Source organism: Trematomus bernacchii, unplaced genomic scaffold (assembly GCF_902827165.1).
Source record: "Trematomus bernacchii unplaced genomic scaffold, fTreBer1.1, whole genome shotgun sequence".
NCBI classification, from domain to species: Eukaryota; Metazoa; Chordata; class Actinopteri; order Perciformes; family Nototheniidae; genus Trematomus; species Trematomus bernacchii.
The window spans coordinates 148,726-174,637 of record NW_022987794.1 but is presented as its reverse complement, the minus strand read 5'-3'; the positions used below and the strand labels follow the sequence as shown (position 1 = coordinate 174,637).

At 45.0% G+C, this 25,912-nt stretch overlaps 2 protein-coding genes across 2 annotated transcripts in view; both read left to right on the top strand.

Annotated features, from left to right (window-relative positions):
* Positions 1 to 5,975, top strand: part of LOC117497822 (scavenger receptor cysteine-rich type 1 protein M130) — an 8,639-nt gene extending 2,664 nt beyond the window's left edge. Inside the window, exons 3-8 of the mRNA XM_034149838.1 lie at positions 1 to 243; positions 927 to 1,238; positions 1,323 to 1,610; positions 2,294 to 2,605; positions 2,690 to 2,977; positions 4,635 to 5,975. The exon at positions 1 to 243 is cut by the window's left edge and continues 48 nt beyond it. Of these exons, the coding sequence (XP_034005729.1) occupies positions 1 to 243; positions 927 to 1,238; positions 1,323 to 1,610; positions 2,294 to 2,605; positions 2,690 to 2,977; positions 4,635 to 4,675 (1,484 nt within the window). The 3' untranslated portion in view covers positions 4,676 to 5,975. The remainder of the gene's footprint in view (positions 244 to 926; positions 1,239 to 1,322; positions 1,611 to 2,293; positions 2,606 to 2,689; positions 2,978 to 4,634) is intronic.
* Positions 5,976 to 9,280: 3,305 nt separating this feature from the next.
* On the top strand, positions 9,281 to 23,236 carry LOC117497825 (BRCA1-A complex subunit Abraxas 1-like; the record flags this gene model as incomplete). Its single annotated transcript, XM_034149846.1, has 10 exons — positions 9,281 to 9,361; positions 9,917 to 10,007; positions 10,111 to 10,147; positions 11,125 to 11,244; positions 12,586 to 12,668; positions 12,977 to 13,013; positions 13,983 to 14,102; positions 15,444 to 15,528; positions 15,911 to 16,031; positions 23,052 to 23,236. Coding segments are annotated over exons 1-10 (960 nt in total), but the record flags the coding sequence as incomplete, so codon positions are not given.
* Between the last annotated feature and the right edge of the window lie 2,676 nt (positions 23,237 to 25,912).

The following is a 25,912-nucleotide window of genomic DNA, read 5'->3' as shown; positions in this document are numbered from 1 at the left end:
AGGTGAAACATGAGGGAGAATGGAGACCAGTGTGGGGCTATGACTCTCCCTGGACCCTGAAGGAAGCAGGTGTTTTCTGCAAACAGCTTGACTGTGGCTCTGCTGTTTCTGTGCGAGAGAGAAAGGAGTCCTCAGAGAGACCTGTGTGGTGGATCAGCTCTCTCTGTCTTCAGTCTGGATCTGCTCTGAGGGAGTGTGCAGCATCAGTTTCCTCTCCCTCCATCGTGACTCTCACCTGCTCAGGTAAGCCCATCAGTGAAACCACCAGTGACATCATCTCTCACATCTTCTAAAGGGTCCAGTAGTTCCCAGTGAATATGGAAACACTGCTTGTCTCCAAACGGCCCTCCCTGATGTGTGTATATGAAACATGTGTGCTGCTCCAGGAGTCCCCGGGGCCAACCAGTCTGAAAGGACTCCTTCTTCAGCTCCACCTCTCTCTGAGCCTCTGGGTTCCACCAGCAGGTTCTTTGGGTTCCACCATAACAGCACCAAGACCTCCTGAACACAGCTCTGATCAGCTCAGCCGGGCTCTTCAGTATCTCCACACCACCTGGAGTCCTTCACCCTGGGGGGCTCCTCACATGGAGACAGTCCAGACCCTATCACTTTCACTTTTTAGAAACATCTCTAAACATCTTTGTATTCTATGTTACAGATTCTCTTAGAAAAATAACAAGGAGTTACATCTGCAGAGGAGGATGTTTTATTGTTTGAAGACACGGGGAAAGGGTTCACTAATGGAGACCAGTTGGTAGAGGGTATCAGATGTAGATGTGAGGGTACCTGCAGTCTGTGCTGAGAAGTGTTCTGTTGTTCATCATGAACTCATGTTGGAACTGAGTCCAGTTTGAATCTGAAATATTGATCATCTCTTTTATTCTGTGTCTTTGACCTCTCTCTGTTTGATCTTCTGTCCTCTCCAGACTCTGTCAGGCTGCTGGGGGGGACCAGTCTGTGCTCAGGCAGACTGGAGGTGAAGTCTAACCAGTCTGACCCGTCCTGGTCCTCAGTGTGTGAGGCTGACTTTGACCAGCAGGATGCTCAGGTGGTCTGCAGGCAGCTGGGCTGTGGGGCTCCTTCAGTCCTCCAGGGGGCGCTCTATGGAGAAGGGGAGGCTCCAATGTGGACCAAAGAGTTCCAGTGTGGAGGCCATGAGTCTGCTCTCCTGGACTGTAGCTCAGCCTCAGAGAGAAACACCTGCTCACCTGGCACAGCTGTTAGCCTCACCTGCTCAGGTAGAGAGGAGCTGTGATTGGTTCATTCTGTTCTCATCAAACTCACTTTATTCTCTCTCTGATCTCTCTCTTGTTTCTCTTCAGAGCCGGTCAGACTGGTGGGAGGAGAGAGTCGCTGTGCAGGAGACCTGGAGGTGAAACATCTGGGAGACTGGAGACCAGTGGGGGGCTATTACTCTCTCAAGACCCTGAAGACAGCAGGTGTTGCCTGCAGAGAGCTAGACTGTGGCTCTGCTGTTTCTGTGAGAGAGAGAGAGTCCTCAGAGAGACCTGTGTGGGGGATGAGACCTTCCTGTGTTCAGTCTGGACCTGCTCTGAGGGAGTGTGCAGTATCAAGTTCCTCTTCCTCCACCCTGACTCTCACCTGCTCAGGTAAGCCCATCAGTGAAACCACCAATGACATCATCTCTCACATCTTCTAAAGGGTGCAGTAGTTCCCAGTGAATATGGAAACACTGCTTGTCTCCAAACGGCCCTACCTGATGTGTGTATATGAAACATGTGTGCTGCTCCAGGAGTCCCCGGGGCCAACCAGTCTGAAAGGACTCCTTCTTCAGCTCCACCTCTCTCTGAGCCTCTGGGTTCCACCAGCAGGTTCTTTGGGTTCCACCATAACAGCACCAAGACCTCCTGAACACAGCTCTGATCAGCTCAGCCGGGCTCTTCAGTATCTCCACACCACATGGAGTCCTTCACCCTGGGGGGCTCCTCACATGGAGACGGTCCAGACCCTATCACTTTCACTTTTTAGAAACATCTCTAAACATCTTTGTATTCTAGGTTACAGATTCTCTTAGAAAAATAACAAGGAGTTACATCTGCAGAGGAGGATGTTTTATTGTTTGAAGACACGGGGAAAGGGTTCACTAATGGAGACCAGTTGGTAGAGGGTATCAGATGTAGATGTGAGGGTACCTGCAGTCTGTGCTGAGAAGTGTTCTGTTGTTCATCATGAACTCATGTTGGAACTGAGTCCAGTTTGAATCTGAAATATTGATCATCTCTTTTATTCTGTGTCTTTGACCTCTCTCTGTTTGATCTTCTGTCCTCTCCAGACTCTGTCAGGCTGCTGGGGGGGACCAGTCTGTGCTCAGGTAGACTGGAGGTGAACTCTAACCAGTCTAACCCGTCCTGGTCCTCAGTGTGTGAGGCTGACTTTGACCAGCAGGATGCTCAGGTGGTCTGCAGGCAGCTGGGCTGTGGGGCTCCTTCAGTCCTCCAGGGGGCGCTCTATGGAGAAGGGGAGGCTCCAATGTGGACCAAAGAGTTCCAGTGTGGAGGCCATGAGTCTGCTCTCCTGGACTGTAGCTCAGCCTCAGAGAGAAACACCTGCTCACCTGGCACAGCTGTTAGCCTCACCTGCTCAGGTAGAGAGGAGCTGTGATTGGTTCATTCTGTTCTCATCAAACTCACTTTATTCTCTCTCTGATCTCTCTCTTGTTTCTCTTCAGAGCCTTTCAGACTGGTGGGAGGAGAGAGTCTCTGTGCAGGAGACCTGGAGCTGAAACATGAGGGAGAATGGAGACCAGTGGGGGGCTATCCCTCTCTCAGGAACCTGAAGGAAGCAGGTGTTCTCTGCAGACACCTGGACTGTGGCTCTGCTGTTTCTGTGGGAGAGAGAGAGTCCTCAGTGAGATCTGTGTGGAAGATCATCTCTGCCTGTGTTCAGTCTGGACCAGCTCTGAGGGAGTGTGCATATTCAGCTTCCTCTATCCACATTGTGACTCTCACCTGCTCAGGTAAGCCCTTCTATGACTCTCTCTCTCTCTCTCTCTCCTCTCTCTCTCCCTCTCTCCTCTCTCTCTCTCTCTCTCTCTCTCTCTCTCTCTCTCCTCTCTCTCTCTCTCTCTCTCTCTCTCTCTCTCTCTCTCTCTCTCTCTCTCTCCTCTCTCTCCTCTCCTCTCTCTCTCTCTCTCTCTTTCTCCTCAACTCTTAGTCTTGGAGTTTAGATGTTATCTTTGTAAAGAACTTTGTTCTAAGGTCTTGGTATGTTTGAAACATGTTGTTGTTCCACTGACTGAATGATGAGGTACTGAAACATGTTGTTGTTCCACCACTGACTGAATGATGAGGTACTGAAACATGTTGTTGTTCCACTGACTGAATGATGAGGGACTGAAACATGTTGTTGTTCCACTGACTGAATGATGAGGTACTGAAACATGTTGTTGTTCCACCACTGACTGAATGATGAGGTACTGAAACATGTTGTTGTTCCACTGACTGAATGATGAGGTACTGAAACATGTTGTTGTTCCACTGACTGATTGATGAGGTACTGAAACATGTTGTTGTTCCACTGACTGAATGATGAGGTACTGAAACATGTTGTTGTTCCACTGACTGAATGATAAGGGACTGAACCATGTTGTTGTTCCACTGACTGAATGATGAGGGACTGAAACATGTTGTTGTTCCACTGACTGAATGATGAGGTACTGAAACATGTTGTTGTTCCACTGACTGAATGATAAGGGACTGAAACATGTTGTTGTTCCACTGACTGAATGATGAGGGACTGAAACATGTTGTTGTTCCACTGACTGAAGGATGAGGTACTGAAACATGTTGTTGTTCCACTGACTGAATGATGAGGGACTGAAACATGTTGTTGTTCCACTGACTGAATGATGAGGTACTGAAACATGTTGTTGTTCCACCACTGACTGAATGATGAGGTACTGAAACATGTTGTTGTTCCACTGACTGAATGATGAGGTACTGAAACATGTTGTTGTTCCACTGACTGAATGATGAGGTACTGAAACATGTTGTTGTTCCACTGACTGAATGATGAGGTACTGAAACATGTTGTTGTTCCACTGACTGAATGATGAGGTACTGAAACATGTTGTTGTTCCACCACTGACTGAATGATGAGGTACTGAAACATGTTGTTGTTCCACTGACTGAATGATGAGGTACTGAAACATGTTGTTGTTCCACTGACTGAATGATGAGGTACTGAAACATGTTGTTGTTCCACCACTGACTGAATGATGAGGTACTGAAACATGTTGTTGTTCCACCACTGACTGAATGATGAGGGACTGAAACATGTTGTTGTTCCACTGACTGAATGATGAGGGACTGAAACATGTTGTTGTTCCACCACTGACTGAATGATGAGGGACTGAAACATGTTGTTGTTCCACTGACTGAATGATGAGGGACTGAAACATGTTGTTCCACCATTGACTGAATGATGAGGGACTGAAACATGTTGTTGTTCCACTGACTGAATGATGAGGGACTGAAACATGTTGTTCCACCATTGACTGAATGATGAGGGACTGAAACATGTTGTTGTTCCACCACTGACTGAATGAAACAGTGTGTGTTATTGAACAGGAGTGATGCAGGAAGTCTCATCTGTGTGCTGTCATGTCTCTATAGGCCACCAGGGGGCGGAGGCCGAGCCGACAGGAGGACATTGAGCTGGATAACCTGGGTGTTCCTGCAGAAGAGGAAGGAGCTCAGAGAGCAGAGTAGCAGCTCCAAAGACCTCCTCACGCACGCACGCAAGCACGCACGCACGCACGCACACACACAGACACACACACACACACACACCATCCATATGTCTTTTCTGACTTCCTGTCAGCTCCAAGCCCATTGGTTCCTTCTGAAGACGTAGATCTTTAACAACAACTCACACATTTGGTTGAATTTGTAAAGTCAAAGCAGTCGGTGCAGTTTGAAACCAAAGACACAGCAACCCCGGCTGAATAATGTCATATATTTAATAAAACTAGTGAAATCTGCATTGCAATACCTGATGCCAATGAATCCAGAGAGAACAGGAGAAATGTGTTACAGCGCCACCTGCTGGTGGATTTGAGCACATCGAGAGTTGGTGTTTTTCATTTCTTTTTTTATTTCAACAAGCATTCAAAGCTCAGTTTTATAAAACCTGATGTTTTTCACACAAATTAAGAGCTTCACTTTAGCGTTCCCTTGTTGTTGACATGACTGTTTTTTGGTCTGAGAAGTTTAGCCCAAAATGTAGCTTAACATTAATATTATAATATAATTCAAAACAAAAATTAATACTCTCAATGCTTCTCGTGTTTAAGGATCAGTGTTTCCCATACATTGAGAAACATTGGGTGCCCCCACAAATAGAATCAAATTCTGTGGGAAACACTGAGGATTTCATACATATTAAATCAAGAAAAAAAAAATATTTCACAAGAATTACCTTTGAAGTAATTTGTTTTAATTGATTGTAATTTGGTAAACAAAATAGTTTTTTGTATTAAATGATGTCCTATTTACTGTGCTTAGTTTTGTAATTAATATTTGAGCTTATTATATATCGTTAAGGATTTGTTTTATTTGAGTTGTAATTCATTTTGATATGTTGTGATTGTGATTGTTAAGAATTCTTATTCTTATTATTGTATTTTGCCATTTTCCTTAAATCCATTTAAGACCAAGACTTTGGCTTCTGATTTAGTAATTAAAACATCCTCCTAACTTACAAGTATTCTGCCTCGTGTGGTAATCAGCTGTTGGGCTTGCATTTAATAATGATTGCCATGAACATTTCATAAGATTCAATCAATTTCATAGTTACGGATTGTTCTCATTGATTAAGAATGATGCTTCATTTTGTGAACAAATATTGAGCTTTTTGCCTTTATCTTATAAGTTTATGCATTATGTATTTTTGTGTTGTATCACACGTTGTCTACTATGTGACCAAAAAAACAATAAAACTACTTTAATAATCCAGAAACCTCTGTGGATATTTATTCATGGTTTTCTTCTTGTTGGAATATTTTCTTTTAATATTTTTTTACTTTCTTTGAATTTGCCATATGATACATCATATCATATAATAATTACTCTGCATGACCCCCAATATCATATTATGTATTTATTTTTACAACCTACCTACCTACCTACCTACCTACCTACCTACCTACCTACCTACCTACCTACCTACCAACCTACCTACCTACCTACCTACCAACCTACCTACCTACCTACCTACCTACCTACCTACCTACCTACCTACCTACCTACCTACCTACCTACCTACCTACCTACCTACCTACCTACCTACCTACCTACCTACCTACCTACCTACCTACCTACCTGTTAAGACAAACACATTAAAGCCGAAAGACAACGTGAGATCACCATCTGTACAATCAATAACAAAGAAACCCCCAGTGAAAAACGAAATCCTGCCGAGTCCTCAGTGAAGGTTTTGAGTACCTGTTAGGCTCACTGTAGTCTAACAAAGTGTTCGTCCAACATGCTCCAAAGCTAGGAGGCTACAACCTGTCATACCATCCAAATGATAGAGCCGTTAACGAGTGCGTTGTGTAGAAAAATGACTGACTGGTGAAATCTCCACATGACATTAAACATGAAAACCCTGCCGAAACCAAACGGACGAACAGCCGCATGATGTGGGTCACTTTAAGGCAAATTAACAATGTATGGAAGTCTGTGGCTTAAAATACTAAAACTAGTTAACCACATTGAGATGTAATGTTCCTTGTGTGTGCACATGATGAATGACAATATTAAAATGTTAAAATCCAATGCAAAAACGTGACATTTTGAATGAAAGCCACATAGATGATTGCCTTTCAATGTTGGCATCTCATGTAAATGACATTCAACTTGCTAAGACCAAGTGTAAAGACCACTGGTATTCAATATTTAACTCTTCATTCCCGTTTAAAATCTTAAGTAATTTTCGTAATACAGCCTATAACACTATATAAATATATAAAGCCAATAATATTCTCAATACATTCCCCTTTTTTAACAGCCAACACAACTTTGTAGGCACTCAGTTTGAAGAACGGAGGAAATTAACAACACCGAAAAATAATCTTAAAAATTACAATAACATGATGAATTCAACAGTGGCAAAATTCACCAAGATATCACAGCTGATGTTTCACCGTCACCTCAAATGTGCTTAAAATCCATTATGGTCTCAAAACGTTTGACCTTTTAAAAGACAACAGATTAAAGTCCTGATCTTGTGTGTTTTCTCCTGCAGATTGAATCATGAATTAAGTTATTCAAAGAAGTAAAGTTAGGATTCTGCCTGAGACATATTGAACACAGTGCTGTTAGCTTAGCATACCTTCTCTAAGGTCTGGACAATTGGGTAGAAAAAGCCTTATTGGATGTGTTCAATGGGAAATAAACAACTACATACATGACGAGAAATGCGCCGAAAGGGAAGCTTCAGTAACATCCCAGATTTGACTATAAAAGGTACAAAAAAAGTCCTTTTAGTATCCACGGTTTGATGCCATCACAGGAGAGAACCAGCGCTGTCAGTAGTCGAAACATTTCATGATGGCTTCTCGGTCAAATTTGAAATTGAGGAAGACCTTGGAGGACAGAATGTGCTCGGAGTCTTTGCTTGGAGATCCTTCTGTGAAAAGAGAAGCTCATTTACTCGTATAAACACATATTTGTTATGGTTTGTACAATTGAAATCCTCTTATTGTGTTGAGTATGCAGTCAGGAAATTCCTCATATGTGTTTAACCTAATATGCACTTCTGATTGAAAGGAGGATTTGTATTCCCCATTTAGTTGTTTTTCATTATTATATTTTACTAAGTTAGCTTCAACAGTGTACGTGCAGTCCCAAAGTTACACATGTTAAATGGACAAACCTTTCTCAAAACTGTCTTGCAGTCTTCTGGGTTGAAGTTTTTTATCTTCTTTCTGTAGAAAAAGTATAAAAGCACAACACTTGGAATAAAAAATCATTCACAGAGCAGCAAAGGTTGATCCTTTTAAAATGATACATACCTTTAAAATTGGTCTAACATCTACAGGTTATCTATCTATCCATCCATCCATCCACCTACCTACCTACCTACTTACCTACCCATATATCTATCTACCTATCTATCCGTCTATCTATCTATCTATCCATCCATCTATCTATCTATCTATCTATCCATCCATCTATCTATCTATCTATCTATCTATCTATCTATCTATCTATCTACCTACCTACCTACCTACCTACCTATCTACCTACCTACCTACCTACCTACCTACCTACCTATCCATATACCTACCTACCTACCTACCCACATATCTATCTATCTATCTATCTATCTATCTATCTATCTATCTATCTATCTATCTATCTATCTATCTATCCATCCATCTATCTATCTATCTACCTACCTACCTATCCATATACCTATCTACCTATCTATCCATCCATCTACCTACCTACCTACCTACCTACCTACCTACCTACCTACCTACCTACCTACCTACCTACCTACCTACCTACCTACCCATATATCTATCTACCTATCTATCTATCTATCTATCTATCTATCTATCTATCTATCTATCTATCTATCTATCTATCTATCTATCTATCTATCTATCTATCTACCTACCTACCTACCTACCTACCTACCTACCTACCTACCTACCTACCTACCTACCTACCTACCTACCCATATATCTATCTACCTATCTATCCGTCTATCTATCTATCTATCCATCCATCTATCTATCTATCTATCTATCTATCTATCTATCTATCTATCTATCTATCTATCTATCTATCTATCTATCTATCTATCTATCCATCCATCTATCTATCTATCTATCTATCTATCTACCTACCTACCTACCTATCTACCTACCTACCTACCTACCTACCTACCTACCTACCTACCTACCTACCTACCTACCTATCCATATACCTACCTACCTACCTACCCATATATCTATCTATCTACCTATCTATCTATCTATCTATCTATCCATCCATCTATCTATCTACCTACCTACCTACCTACCTACCTACCTATCCATATACCTATCTACCTATCCATCCACCTACCTACCTACCTACCTACCTACCTACCTACCTACCTACCTACCTACCCACATTTTCTTCCCTTCTTTGCGCCAATGGGCTTCCATAAATTAAACGGGATCGCGTTATAAATATTTTTCTCGCGCATATATGACCCCGTAGTGACGCTCCTGACGTCACCACGGTGAAGAAGAACAACAACAAAGATGTCGGAGCCGACGGTCCGTGTTTCTGGGATCGTTTTATCTTCTCTGATGTTCCAGCACGGGAACACGGACTCTGACGCGGTGAGGGAACATCCCATAATATCCCAATGTGCTGCTGAACCTGCTGGGAACATGTGAAGCTTCTACTAAGTTCATCTGTTCTTATTGTTTTATCTCAAACTACTTATCCATTAATCGGCCTGGAGGTTCAGCTCTGTGCAGAAGAGATGATTTTTATAACTTTATTCTAGTCTGCTGAAAAATGTAGTTGAAAAACATTGCTATTATATGATCAATTAGGTACAATAAGTCCCTTTTTAAACGCTGAACTTATGACAATAACAACAACAACAATAACATGCCTATAGCATCTTCACATTTATATTTAATGTAATGTGCTATTTGTTGCTCACTTAATGTAAACAATATGCTATTTGTAATTGTTGTTATAATGTAATAATGTTTATTTGTCAGATGTGTGTGTGTGTGTGTGTGTGTGTGTGTGTGTGTGTGTGTGTGTGTGTGTGTGTGTGTGTGTGTGTGTGTGTGTGTGTGTGTGTGTGTGTGTGTGTGTGTGTGTGTGTGTGTGTGTGTGTGTGTGTGTGTGTGTGTGTGTGTGTGTGTGTGTGTGTGTAGGAGGGTCTGGTCCTGGGGGAGAGTCGGGTTGAAGAGCAGATCACCATCAGCGACTCTCAGGCCGACAGGATCAACATCCAGGAGATCTACTGTGAGAATATATCATTATTAATATAATATAACAGCATCCTTACTGTCCCTTTAATTTGATTGTTATAACTGTATAATAATAACCTCTTTATTTATTCTAACAGACGTACAGAAGCACATCGCCTGCAACAAACTGAACCAGTGAGTCCTGAGAGATTACACACCTATAGTACATATATATATATATATATATATATATATATATGTTCGTTTAATATTTATAAAATGTCATCTTCTTATTATAGACACATGCATTTCCAAACATTTGGTCTACCTATGTTGTAAATGTATTATCTCTTCGATTTACACACGGCATCTATTGCACGTCTGTCCGTCCTGGGAGAGGGATCCCTCCTCTGTTGCTCTCCCTGAGGTTTCTCCCATGTTCCTTTAAACTGTGGGGTTTCTCTGGAAGTGTTTCCTTGTACGATGTGAGGGTCTAAGGACAGAGGGTGTAAGGACAGAGGGTCTAAGGACAGAGGGTGTAAGGACAGAGGGTCTAAGGACAGAGGGTCTAAGGACAGAGGGTCTAAGGACAGAGGGTCTAAGGACAGAGGGTGTCGTATTGTCATACTGATATTGTGAACAAACTGTGCTGTTGTATTTGCTGTAAAGTGTCTTTACTGTAGGGTATCTTTATTATATGTACAGCACTTTGGCTCGACCAAAAATCATTTATAAATGTGCTATATAAATAAAACTGTGTGTGTGTGTGTGTGTGTGTGTGTGTGTGTGTGTGTGTGTGTGTGTGTGTGTGTGTGTGTGTGTGTGTGTGTGTGTGTGTGTGTGTGTTTTAATGTATGTGTGTGTGTGTGTGTGTGTGTGTGTGTTTTAATGTATGTGTGTGTGTGTGTCCTCAGTGTGTTAATGTGTGTGTGTGTGTCCTCAGTGTGTTAATGTGTGTGTGTGTGTGTGTGTGTGTGTGTGTGTGTGTTCATATGTGTGTGTGTTAATGTGTGTGTGTCCTCAGCGTGTTAATGTGTGTGTGTGTGTTAATGTGTGTGTGTGTCCTCAGTGTGTTAATATGTGTGTGTGTGTGTCCTCAGTGTGTTAATGTGTGTGTGTGTGTTAATGTGTGTGTGTGTCCTCAGTGTGTTAATGTGTGTGTGTGTCCTCAGTGTGTTCCTGAGTGTTCCCCTGCTGGTGAACAATCTGGGTCTTCAGGAGCCTCAGAGCTACTGGAAGCTTCCTGCCGGAAGACCATCAGAACGCTACAGCGCCACCATCAGGAGACACAGGTAACTACAGCCTGAACACCTGAGATACACAGGTAACTACAGCCTGAACACCTGAGATACACAGGTAACTACAGCCTGAACACCTGAGATACAGCGCCACCATCAGGAGACACAGGTAACTACAGCCTGAACACCTGAGATACAGCGCCACCATCAGGAGACACAGGTAACTACAGCCTGAACACCTGAGATACACAGGTAACTACAGCCTGAACACCTGAGATACACAGGTAACTACAGCCTGAACACCTGAGATACAGCGCCACCATCAGGAGACACAGGTAACTACAGCCTGAACACCTGAGATACAGCGCCACCATCAGGAGACACAGGTAACTCCAGCCTGAACACCTGAGATACACAGGTAACTACAGCCTGAACACCTGAGATACAGCGCCACCATCAGGAGACACAGGTAACTACAGCCTGAAGACCTGAGATACAGCTCCACCTTCAGGAGACACAGGTAACTACAGCCTGAACAGCTGAGATACAGCGCCACCTTCAGGAGACACAGGTAACTACAGCCTGAACACCTGAGATACAGCGCCACCTTCAGGAGACACAGGTAACTACAGCCTGAACACCTGAGATACAGCGCCACCATCAGGAGACACAGGTAACTACAGCCTGAACACCTGAGATACAGAGCCACCTTCAGGAGACACAGGTAACTACAGCCTGAACACCTGAGATACAGCGCCACCATCAGGAGACACAGGTAACTACAGCCTGAACACCTGAGATACAGCGCCACCTTCAGGAGACACAGGTAACTACAGCCTGAACACCTGAGATACAGCGCCACCTTCAGGAGACACAGGTAACTACAGTCTGAACACCTGAGATACAGCGCCACCTTCAGGAGACACAGGTAACTACAGCCTGAACACCTGAGATACAGCGCCACCATCAGGAGACACAGGTAACTACAGCCTGAACGCCTGAGATACAGCGCCACCTTCAGGAGACACAGGTAACTACAGCCTGAAGAACACCTGAGATACAGCACCACCTTCAGGAGACACAGGTAACTACAGCCTGAACACCTGAGATACAGCGCCACCATCAAGAGACACAGGTAACTACAGCCTGAACACCTGAGATACAGCGCCACCATCAGGAGACACAGGTAACTACAGCCTGAACACCTGAGATACAGCGCCACCATCAAGAGACACAGGTAACTACAGCCTGAACACCTGGGATACAGCGCCACCTTCAGGAGACACAGGTAACTACAGCCTGAAGAACACCTGAGATACAGCGCCACCATCAGGAGACACAGGTAACTACAGCCTGAGGAACACCTTCACACATCTTCTTCTCCTCTTCCTCCAGCTCCAGATTCTTCTCCTCTGACGGTCTGCTGCGAGACGTCAACGATGTGAACGCCATGAACGATTCTCTGCAGGAGGAGCTGTGTGTGTGTGTGTGTGTGTGTGTGTGTGTGTGTGTGTGTGTGTGTGTGTGTGTGTGTGTGTGTGTGTGTGTGTGTGTGTGTGTGTGTGTGTGTGTGTGTGTGTGTGTGTGTGTAGGAGGGTCTGGTCCTGGGGGAGAGTCGGGTTGAAGAGCAGATCACCATCAGCGACTCTCAGGCCGACAGGATCAACATCCAGGAGATCTACTGTGAGAATATATCATTATTAATATAATATAACAGCATCCTTACTGTCCCTTTAATTTGATTGTTATAACTGTATAATAATAACCTCTTTATTTATTCTAACAGACGTACAGAAGCACATCGCCTGCAACAAACTGAACCAGTGAGTCCTGAGAGATTACACACCTATAGTACATATATATATATATATATATATATATATATGTTCGTTTAATATTTATAAAATGTCATCTTCTTATTATAGACACATGCATTTCCAAACATTTGGTCTACCTATGTTGTAAATGTATTATCTCTTCGATTTACACACGGCATCTATTGCACGTCTGTCCGTCCTGGGAGAGGGATCCCTCCTCTGTTGCTCTCCCTGAGGTTTCTCCCATGTTCCTTTAAACTGTGGGGTTTCTCTGGAAGTGTTTCCTTGTACGATGTGAGGGTCTAAGGACAGAGGGTGTAAGGACAGAGGGTCTAAGGACAGAGGGTGTAAGGACAGAGGGTCTAAGGACAGAGGGTCTAAGGACAGAGGGTCTAAGGACAGAGGGTCTAAGGACAGAGGGTGTCGTATTGTCATACTGATATTGTGAACAAACTGTGCTGTTGTATTTGCTGTAAAGTGTCTTTACTGTAGGGTATCTTTATTATATGTACAGCACTTTGGCTCGACCAAAAATCATTTATAAATGTGCTATATAAATAAAACTGTGTGTGTGTGTGTGTGTGTGTGTGTGTGTGTGTGTGTGTGTGTGTGTGTGTGTGTGTGTGTGTGTGTGTGTGTGTGTGTGTTTTAATGTATGTGTGTGTGTGTGTGTGTGTGTGTGTGTGTGTTTTAATGTATGTGTGTGTGTGTGTCCTCAGTGTGTTAATGTGTGTGTGTGTGTCCTCAGTGTGTTAATGTGTGTGTGTGTGTGTGTGTGTGTGTGTGTGTGTTCATATGTGTGTGTGTTAATGTGTGTGTGTCCTCAGCGTGTTAATGTGTGTGTGTGTGTTAATGTGTGTGTGTGTCCTCAGTGTGTTAATATGTGTGTGTGTGTGTCCTCAGTGTGTTAATGTGTGTGTGTGTGTTAATGTGTGTGTGTGTCCTCAGTGTGTTAATGTGTGTGTGTGTCCTCAGTGTGTTCCTGAGTGTTCCCCTGCTGGTGAACAATCTGGGTCTTCAGGAGCCTCAGAGCTACTGGAAGCTTCCTGCCGGAAGACCATCAGAACGCTACAGCGCCACCATCAGGAGACACAGGTAACTACAGCCTGAACACCTGAGATACACAGGTAACTACAGCCTGAACACCTGAGATACACAGGTAACTACAGCCTGAACACCTGAGATACAGCGCCACCATCAGGAGACACAGGTAACTACAGCCTGAACACCTGAGATACAGCGCCACCATCAGGAGACACAGGTAACTACAGCCTGAACACCTGAGATACACAGGTAACTACAGCCTGAACACCTGAGATACACAGGTAACTACAGCCTGAACACCTGAGATACAGCGCCACCATCAGGAGACACAGGTAACTACAGCCTGAACACCTGAGATACAGCGCCACCATCAGGAGACACAGGTAACTCCAGCCTGAACACCTGAGATACACAGGTAACTACAGCCTGAACACCTGAGATACAGCGCCACCATCAGGAGACACAGGTAACTACAGCCTGAAGACCTGAGATACAGCTCCACCTTCAGGAGACACAGGTAACTACAGCCTGAACAGCTGAGATACAGCGCCACCTTCAGGAGACACAGGTAACTACAGCCTGAACACCTGAGATACAGCGCCACCTTCAGGAGACACAGGTAACTACAGCCTGAACACCTGAGATACAGCGCCACCATCAGGAGACACAGGTAACTACAGCCTGAACACCTGAGATACAGAGCCACCTTCAGGAGACACAGGTAACTACAGCCTGAACACCTGAGATACAGCGCCACCATCAGGAGACACAGGTAACTACAGCCTGAACACCTGAGATACAGCGCCACCTTCAGGAGACACAGGTAACTACAGCCTGAACACCTGAGATACAGCGCCACCTTCAGGAGACACAGGTAACTACAGTCTGAACACCTGAGATACAGCGCCACCTTCAGGAGACACAGGTAACTACAGCCTGAACACCTGAGATACAGCGCCACCATCAGGAGACACAGGTAACTACAGCCTGAACGCCTGAGATACAGCGCCACCTTCAGGAGACACAGGTAACTACAGCCTGAAGAACACCTGAGATACAGCACCACCTTCAGGAGACACAGGTAACTACAGCCTGAACACCTGAGATACAGCGCCACCATCAAGAGACACAGGTAACTACAGCCTGAACACCTGAGATACAGCGCCACCATCAGGAGACACAGGTAACTACAGCCTGAACACCTGAGATACAGCGCCACCATCAAGAGACACAGGTAACTACAGCCTGAACACCTGGGATACAGCGCCACCTTCAGGAGACACAGGTAACTACAGCCTGAAGAACACCTGAGATACAGCGCCACCATCAGGAGACACAGGTAACTACAGCCTGAGGAACACCTTCACACATCTTCTTCTCCTCTTCCTCCAGCTCCAGATTCTTCTCCTCTGACGGTCTGCTGCGAGACGTCAACGATGTGAACGCCATGAACGATTCTCTGCAGGAGGAGCTGTGTGTGTGTGTGTGTGTGTGTGTGTGTGTGTGTGTGTGTGTGTGTGTGTGTGTGTGTGTGTGTGTGTGTGTGTGTGTGTGTGTGTGTGTGTGTGTGTGTGAACCTCCTATTGTGTGTGTGTGTGTGTGTGTGTGTAAACCTCCTATTGTGTGTGTGAGAGAGTATTAACCTCCTAGTGTGTGTGTGTGTGTGTGTGTGTGTGTGTGTGTGTGTGTGTGTGAGAGTATTAACCTCCTAGTGTGTGTGTGTATATATTAACCTCCTATTGTGTGTGTGTGTGTGTGTGTGTATATTAACCTCCTATTGTGTGTGTGTGTGTGTGTGTGTGTGTATATTAACCGACTATTGTGTGTGTGTGTATTAACCTCCTATTGTGTGTGTGTAGGCAGCGTGCAGAGAGGTGGAGGACAGCGAGCGGCAGCTGGAGACTCTTCAGTCTGAAGTGTCAGCGCTGAGGAAGAGGAGCAGAGAGAGGAGGAAGAAGAGTGAAGCTGCAGGAAGAACAGGTTGGATTCCAAAAAAAAGATCATAGCAGAAATGTAGTTTTACAGGATGACATTGAACGCATCGCGATAGCGTTAGACGTCTGATTTCCACATGTCAGGCGTCACGTGATACCTTCCTGATCACATGCTCGATGTGTCTAAGTGTGTGTGACTGTGACTGTGTGTGTGTGTGACTGTGTGTGACTTTGACTGTGTGTGTGACTGTGTGTGTGACTGTGTGTGTGTGTCTATGTGTGTGACTTTGACTATGTGTGTGACTATGTGTGTGACTTTGACTGTGTGTGTGACTGTGTGTGTGACTTTGACTATGTGTGTGACTTTGACTGTGTGTGTGACTTTGACTGTGTGTGTGACTGTGTGTGTGTCTATGTGTGTGACTTTGACTATGTGTGTGACTTTGACTGTGTGTGTGACTATGTGTGTGACTGTGACTGTGTGTGTGACTATGACTGTGTGTGTGACTGTGTGTGTGACTGTGACTATGTGTGTGACTTTGACTGTGTGTGTGACTGTGTGTGTGACTATGTGTGTGACTGTGACTGCGTGTGACTGTGTGTGTGACTATGTGTGTGACTGTGACTGTGTGTGTGACTGTGTGTGTGACTGTGTGTGTGACTGTGTGAGTTTGACTGTGTGTGTGACTGTGTGTGTGACTATGTGTGTGACTGTGACTGCGTGTGACTGTGTGTGTCTGTGACTGTGTGTGTGACTGTGACTGTGTGTGTGACTGTGTGTGTGACTGTGACTGTGTGTGACTGTGTGTGTGACTATGTGTGTGACTGTGACTGTGTGTGACTGTGTGTGTGACTGTGTGACTTTGACTGTGACTATGTGTGTGACTATGTGTGTGACTATGTGTGTGACTGTGTGTGACTGTGTGTGACTATGTGTGTGACTATGTGTGTGACTGTGTGTGTGAGACTGTGTGTGTGACTGTGTGTGTGACTGTGTGTGACTGTGTGTGTGACTTTGACTGTGTGTGTGACTGTGTGTGTGACTGTGTGTGTGTCTATGTGTGTCTGTGTGACTGTGTGTGTGACTTTGACTGTGTGTGGGACTGTGTGTGACTTTGACTGTGTGTGTGACTGTGTGTGACTTTGACTGTGTGTGTGACTGTGACTGTGTGTGTGATTGTGACTGTGTGTGTGACTGTGTGTGTGACTATGTGTGTGACTTTGACTGTGTGTGTGACTATGTGTGTGACTTTGACTGTGTGTGTGACTGTGTGTGTGTGACTTTGACTGTGTGTGTGACTGACTGTGTGTGTGACTGTGACTGTGTGTGACTGTGTGTGACTGTGTGTGACTGTGTGTGTGACTGTGACTGTGTGTGACTATGTGTGTGACTTTGACTGTGTGTGACTGTGTGTGTGACTATGTGTGTGACTGTGTGTCTATGTGTGTCTGTGTGTGACTTTGACTGTGTGTATGACTGTGTGTGAGACTGTGTGTGACTATGACTGGGCGTGTGACTCTGTGTGACTGTGTGTGACTGTTTGACTGTGTGTGACTGAGTGTGACTGTGTGTGACTATGACTGTGTGTGACTGTTTGTGTGACTATGACTGTGCGTGTGACTGTGTGTGACTGTGTGTGTGACTGTGTGTGACTGTATGTGTGTGTGACTGTGTGTGTGACTGTATGTGTGACTGTGTGTGACTGTGTGTATGACTGTGTGTGTGACTGTGTGACTGTGTGTGTGACTGTGTATGACTGTGTGTGTGACTGTGTGTGTGACTGTGTGTGTGACTGTGTGTGACTGTGTGTGACTGTGTGTGACTATGACTGTGTGTGTGACTGTGTGTGTGACTGTGTGTGACTGTGTGACTGTATGTGTGACTGTGTGTGACTGTGTGTGACTGTGTGTGTGACTGTGTGTTTGACTGTGTGTGACTATGACTAAGTGTGTGACTGTGTGTGTGACTGTGTGTGTGACTGTGTGTGTGAGACTGTATGTGTGACTGTGTGTGTGACTGTGTGTGTGACTGTGTGTGTGTGACTGTATGTGTGACTGTGTGTGTGACTGTATGTGTGACTGTGTGTGTGACTGTGTGTGTGACTGTGTGTGTGACTGTGTGTGACTGTGTGTGTGACTGTGTGTGACTGTGTGTGACTATGACTGTGTGTGTGACTGTGTGTGTGACTGAGTGTGACTGTGAGTGTGACTGTGAGTGTGATTTTGTGTGTGACTGTGTGTGACTGTATGTGTGACTGTATGTGTGACTGTGTGTGACTGTGTGTGACTGTGTGTGTGACTGTATGTGTGACTGTGTGTGACTGTGTGTGACTATGACTGTGTGTGTGACTGTGTGTGACTGTGTGTGTGACTGTGTGTGTGACTGTATGTGTGACTGTGTGTATGACTGTGTGTGTGACTGTGACTATGACTGTGTGTGTGACTGTGACTATGACTGTGTGTGTGACTGTGTGTGTGACTGTGTGTGTGTCTATGTGTGTCTGTGTGACTGTGTGTGTGACTTTGACTGTGTGTGTGACTGTGTGTGACTTTGACTGTGTGTGTGACTGTGTGTGACTGTGACTGTGTGTGTGATTGTGACTGTGTGTGTGACTGTGTGTGTGACTATGTGTGTGACTTTGACTGTGTGTGTCACTATGTGTGTGACTTTGACTGTGTGTGTGACTGTGTGTGTGTGACTTTGACTGTGTGTGTGACTGACTGTGTGTGTGACTGTGACTGTGTGTGACTGTGTGTGACTGTGTGTGACTGTGTGTGTGACTGTGACTGTGTGTGACTATGTGTGTGACTTTGACTGTGTGTGTGACTGTGACTGTGTGTGACTTTGACTGTGTGTGACTGTGTGTGTGACTATGTGTGTGACTGTGTGTCTATGTGTGTCTGTGTGTGACTTTGACTGTGTGTGTGACTGTGTGTGAGACTGTGTGTGACTATGACTGGGCGTGTGACTCTGTGTGACTGTGTGTGACTGTTTGACTGTGTGTGACTGAGTGTGACTGTGTGTGACTATGACTGTGTGTGACTGTTTGTGTGACTATGACTGTGCGTGTGACTGTGTGTGACTGTGTGTGTGACTGTGTGTGACTGTATGTGTGTGTGACTGTGTGTGTGACTGTATGTGTGACTGTGACTGTGTGTGACTGTGTGTATGACTGTGTGTGTGACTGTGTGACTGTGTGTGTGACTGTGTGTGTTACTGAGTGTGACTGTGAGTGTGACTGTGTATGACTGTGTGTTTGACTGTGTGTGTGACTGTATGTGTGACTGTGTGTGACTGTGTGTGACTATGACTGTGTGTGTGACTGTGTGTGACTGTATGTGTGACTGTGTGTGTGACTGTGTGTATGACTGTGTGTGTGACTGTATGTGTGACTGTGTGTATGACTTTGTGTGTGACTGTGTGTGTGACTGTGTGTGACTGTGTGACTGTATGTGTGACTGTGTGTGACTGTGTGTGACTATGACTAAGTGTGTGACTGTGTGTGTGTGACTGTGTGTGTGACTGTGTGTGTGAGACTGTATGTGTGACTGTGTGTGTGACTGTGTGTGTGACTGTGTGTGTGTGACTGTATGTGTGACTGTGTGTGTGACTGTATGTGTGACTGTGTGTGTGACTGTGTGTGTGACTGTGTGTGTGACTGTGTGTGACTGTGTGTGTGACTGTGTGTGACTGTGTGGGACTATGACTGTGTGTGTGACTGTGTGTGTGACTGAGTGTGACTGTGAGTGTGACTGTGAGTGTGACTTTGTGTGTGACTGTGTGTGACTGTATGTGTGACTGTATGTGTGACTGTGTGTGACTGTGTGTGACTGTGTGTGTGACTGTATGTGTGACTGTGTGTGACTGTGTGTGACTATGACTGTGTGTGTGACTGTGTGTGACTGTGTGTGTGACTGTGTGTGTGGCTGTATGTGTGACTGTGTGTATGACTGTGTGTGTGACTGTGACTATGACTGTGTGTGTGACTGTGACTATGACTGTGTGTGTGACTGTGTGTGAGTGTGACTGTGTGTGACTGTGACTGTGTGTGACTGTGTGTGTGACTGTATGTGTGACTGTGTGTGTGACTGTGTGTGACTGTGTGTGTGGCTGTGTGTGTGACTGTGTGTGAGTGTGAGACTGTGTGTGTGACTGTGTGTGACTGTGTGTGTGACTGTGTGTGACTATGACTGTGTGTGTGACTGTGTGTGTGACTGTGTGTGTGACTGCGTGTGACTGTGTGTGTGGCTGTGTGTGTGACTGTGTGTGAGTGTGAGACTGTGTGTGTGACTGTGTGTGACTGTGTATGTGACTGTGTGTGACTATGACTGTGTGTGTGACTGTGTGTGTGACTGTGTGTGTGACTGTGTGTGACTGTGTGTGACTGTGTGTGACTGTGTGTGACTGTGTGTGAGACTGTGTGTGAGTGTGCCTGTGTGTGACTGTGTGTGTGACTGTGTGACTGTGTGTGTGACTGTGTGTGACTGTGTGTGACTATGACTGTGTGTGTGACTGTGTGTGACTGTGTGTGACTATGACTGTGTTTGTGAGTGACTGTGTGTGTGACTGTGTGTGTGTGACACTGTGTGTGTGACTGTGTGTGTGACTGTGTGTGACTGTGTGTGTGACTGTGTGTGACTATGACTGTGTGTGTGACTGTGTGTGTCTTTGACTGTGTGTGACTATGACTGTGTGTGTGACTGTGTGTGACTATGACTGTGTGTGTGACTGTGTGTGACTTTGACTGTGTGTGACTGTATGTGTGACTGTGTGTGACTGTGTGTGACTGTGTGACTGTGTGTGTGACTGTGTGTGACTGTGTGTGACTGTGTGTGTGACTGTGTGTGACTATGACTGTGTGTGTGACTGTGTGTGTCTTTGACTGTGTGTGACTATGACTGTGTGTGTGACTGTGTGTGACTATGACTGTGTGTGTGACTTTGACTGTGTGTGACTGTGTGTGTGTGTGTGACTGTGTGTGTCTTTGACTGTGTGTGACTGTGTGTGACTGTGTGACTGTGTGTGACTGTGTGTCTTTGACTGTGTGTCTTTGACTGTGTGTGACTGTTTGTGACTGTGTGTGTGACTGTGTGTGACTGTGTGTGACTTTGACTGTGCGTGTGACTGTGTGTGTGACTGTGTGTGTCACTGTGTGTGACTGTGTGTGTGACTGTGTGTGAGACTGTGTGTGACTGTGTGTGACTGTGTGTGACTGTGTGTGACTGTGTGTGTGACTGTGTGTGTGAGACTGTGTGTGACTGTGACTGTGTGTGTGACTGTGTGTGTGACTGCGTGTGACTGTGTGTGTGACTGTGTGTGACTGTGTGTGACTATGAATGTGTGTGTGACTGTGTGTGTGTGTGAGACTGTGTGTGACTGTGTGTGTGACTGTGTGACGGTATGTGTGACTGTGTGTGTGACTGTGTGTGACTGTGTGTGACTGTGTGTGTGACTGTGTGTGACTGTGTGTGACTGTGTGTGTGACTGTGTGTGACTATGACTGTGTGTGACTATGACTGTGTGTGTGTGACTGTGTGTGTGACTGTGTGACTGTGTGTGTGACTGTGTGTGACTGTGTGTGTGACTGTGTGTGACTCTGACTGTGTGTGACTATGACTGTGTGTGTGACTGTGTGTGTCTTTGACTGTGTGTGACTATGACTGTGTGACTGTGTGTGACTATGACTGTGTGTGTGACTGTGTGTGACTTTGACTGTGTGTGACTGTGTGTGTGACTGTGTGTGTGACTGTGTGTGTGACTGTGTGTGACTGTGTGTGTGACTGTGTGTGTGTATGACTGTATGTGTGACTGTGTGTGTGACTGCGTGTGACTGTGTGTGTGACTGTGTGTGTGACTGTGTGTGACTGTGTGACTGTGTGTGTGACTGTGTTTGACTGTGTGTGTGACTGTGTGTGACTATGACTGTGTGTGTGACTGTGTGTGTCTTTGACTGTGTGTGTGTGACTGTGTGTGTGACTGTGTGTGACTGTGTGTGTGTGACTGTATGTGTGACTGTGTGTGTGACTGCGTGTGACTGTGTGTGTGACTGTGTGTGTGACTGTGTGTGACTGTGTGACTGTGTGTGTGACTGTGTGTGACTGTGTGTGTGACTGTGTGTGACTGTGTGTGACTGTGTGTGTGACTGTGTGTGACTATGACTGTGTGTGTGACTGTGTGTGACTATGACTGTGTGTGTGACTTTGTGTGACTTTGACTGTGTGTGACTGTGTGTGTCTTTGACTGTGTGTGACGGACCGTCTACACAGCAGCGTTAAAAAAATCTTGTAACGCTTCTGCCCATTCACTTTGAATGGGGTGACGTCACTTTCCCTCACTTTTCGCCGAACTGCATTGTGGGCAGGCGAGCGGAGATTTTCAGGATTTTCAGGATTCAAAGTTGAACAATGTTCAACTTTTGAGGCTGAGGTGGAAGCGTCAGCCAATCAAATCCTGTGTACGCAAATCTGACAGTTCAAGCTCTAGCCAATCAAACGGCGTGTATGCTGGGAGAGACATACCGCAGGTCATTTCCTCATATTCCAAAAAATGGAGGAGAAATTAGCGGTAGGGAATCACCCGGTGCTTTATGACCAGACCTACCGGGATACAAACCGGAGGAGCCAGGCATGGAGGGAGGTGGCAGAGACAGTGATATGTTTTCGCCTGTTTTGGGGAGTTTATATCCAGTTTACTTCGGGCTTTTTTGCTTCGTATGTCGCGGGCGGGAGATTCATGTGATTGGTTGTTCGCAAAAAATCCCCAAGCTTCAGATACGCCCACCTCCAAGATTTTTTTAACGCTGCTGTGTAGACGGTCCGTGACTGTATGTGACTGTGTGTGACTGTGTGTGACTGTGTGTGACTGTGTGTGACTTTGACTGTGCGTGTGACTGTGTGTGTGACTGTGTGTCACTGTGTGTGACTGTGTGTGACTTTGACTGTGCGTGTGACTGTGTGTGTGATTGTGTGTGTGACTGTGTGACTGTGTGTGACTGTGTGTGTGACTGTGTGTGACTGTGTTTGTTGTGGAGTCATGATGAAGAGTCAGTCTTACGCTGTGTTCCAGGCGAGGAAGAGGAGGACCAGAGGAGGAATCTTCGTCTCCAGGAGGCCGTCGGCGCTCTGTTCAAGCGCTCGCCGCTCTTCCTCACACAAACTCTGACGCTGCAGGGGTTTCCTGTCCCTGAACGCACCTTCAGCGGAGAGGAAGAGGAGGAGGAAGAGGCAGTGTGTGAGGAGGACGAGGAGGAAGAGGCAGTGTGTGAGGAGGAAGAGGAGGAAGAGGCAGAGGCAGTGTATGAGGAGGAGACTCAGGAGAACACACACTCCCGAAAGAGGAGGAGAGAGATGGCGGCGAGCAGCGAGAGGAAACGCAGAAAGAGTGAATCCTGAATGAAACGAGCTCAGGTCGGAGGAGGGTCTCTCCCCCCCCCCCCTCCTCTCCCCTCCTCTCCTCTCCTCTCCCCTCCCCTCCCCTCCTCTCCCCTCCCCTCCTCTCCTCTACCCCCTCCTCTCCTCTCCTCTCCTCTCCCCTCCCCTCCCCTCCTCTCCCCTCCCCTCCTCTCCTCTCCTCTCCCCTCCTCTCCTCTCCCCTCCTCTCCCCTCCTCTCCCCTCCCCTCCTCTCCCCTCCCCTCACCTCCTCTCCCCTCCTGAAGTGATCTGATGTATTTTATAAGTTGTTTCCATTTGATAAAGTCGTCTTTTGATAAAGTCTGTGTCAGTCTTTAATTTAATTATTTAAACATGCCGTTTGTGTCTACAGTTGAAACTAACACATTATTTAAATAAATACAATTAATTTGCATAATATATATAATTACAAATAGTACACTGTAGTGATCACTGATTCATACACTGGGGTTACATAATTCAATCCAGGAACTACAGGTTGGGGGTATTGTTTCGCACGGACACATATCTTGACGGTACCTCCGGGGTACCTACTGTGTGTGTGTCTCTTGCACTTTCTCTTAGTCTTCTCGGCTCGACCCGACAGCATGTGTATTTCTGCTCCTCATTAAAGCCAGATTTGCACCTCCGATGCACCGCCTCCGTCTCCCTTCTCTCGGCACTACAACACTAAGCCAGTGCTTCTCAAAGTGTGGTCTGTGAGCGCCCCCAATATTTTGAAACTAAGGTTTTCATTTCAGAAAGTTTCTTATACATTTGTCAAAGTTTGTCATCAAAATATCTCATAAGTTAGTTGTTTTCATCACAATATGACCCCGTAGAGACGCTCCTGACGTCACCACAGTGAAGAACAACAACAGAGATGGCGGATATATTGTTTTGTTATTTATTTAGATAATCTATTGTATTTTTCACTGGTCAGACAAATAAGGATTATTTTCCTTTTTTTATTTTAGATATTTATTATTATTTTGTGTAGTTTTTTTAATTGTGTATTGTTTTTGCGACATTGCATTTTATTTATATGACTCAGACAAGTATTTTATTAACGTGTTTGTAATTGTTTTAATTGAGATATTATATTTTTATTTTATTTCTAAAAAATCCAAATATTTGGATTAGACATCTAAGGAATAACACAAATATTTTATTGGTAACACTTTATATTAAGGTACATATTCACCATCAACTAGTTGTTAATTAACATGCATATTAGCAGTATATTGGCTCTTTATTAGTCATTATAAAACACTTATTAATGCCTTATTCTACATGACCATATTCTACAAGTAATAAGCCATTAGTTGAGAGTTTTTCCTCAATAACCCTCTAATTAGCAGCGACGTGCAGTCAGGGGAGGCAGGGGAGGCAGAGCCTCACCTGTCATACTCCAATGTAACGGAAAAACAATTAAAGAAAAACTAAATAATAATAATAATAAAATGTCTCCACTGATCTTGTGTAAATGTGATTTCTGAAAGATTCCAATCGCTTTTTATAGTCAAAATCAGCAAATTTGCCGAGCTCCGCTACGGGAGCGATGAGAAGTGAGGCAGGGACGAGCACTGCCTCATGTAAGCCCACAGTAACTTGCTGGAGCACGGGCACTAATTTAGTGCGGCCACTTATTTTGTGAGCGTGCTCAAGCCAGTTACTGTGGGGTGAGGTGAGGCACAGATGAGCTCTGCCTCACTTCAGAATGCGTCACCTCACAGAAACTGGCTGGAGCACGGGCCCTAAGCGCATGCCTGTTACCATCTCACTGTAGGTCACCAATGTAATGTTTGTAGATCCCTTTATTACATTTATCCTCGCCATCCATAGTCTCTAAATAACTTATTTCACGTATATATGATATTTAGGCTCGCTGGTCTCATCGTACAACGGCAATGAAAAAAGCACCAAGAGAGGCAGCCATAACCTCTGCCGCACTGAAGGGGGCGCACGTGAGCCCACAGGTTCTTGTTGCTACTGTTATTCTACCGCAAACAACAAACTAGACTTTTGAAACTACAGGAAGATAAGGAGGACTTTTACAAAACAGTAATAGAGATTGTTGTCCAGAAGGACAGCATGGACTTCATCTTCAAGTCAAGGTAAGACCACAACTGTAATGAAAATGGGATCTTACTTAGAAAGAACAATCCAATATTTAGATTTTGGGTATCCTTTTGTTGATCGGTCTGTTTAAAATTAATCATAGCATCAGACTAAAAAAGCTTTTGAAAATAACAGAATATTTCGATTTAGGTCAAAATAGGCTATAATATTTGTAAATCTGACTCTGAAAGAGTCAGTGCCTCACCAGCCATGAACCTCACCGCACGTCACTGCTAATTTTGAGTTTTTCCTCAATAACCCTCTAATTAGTGCTTATTTGTTGCAAGTAAGGAAGTTGTTGAACATGAGTTTGGGTCTCAATATGCTCTGATCAATATGGGCCTAATGAGGCAGCAGTACCACAAGAATAGTAATTCTCCCATAATAACACTTAACAAATATGGTATATTCTTATG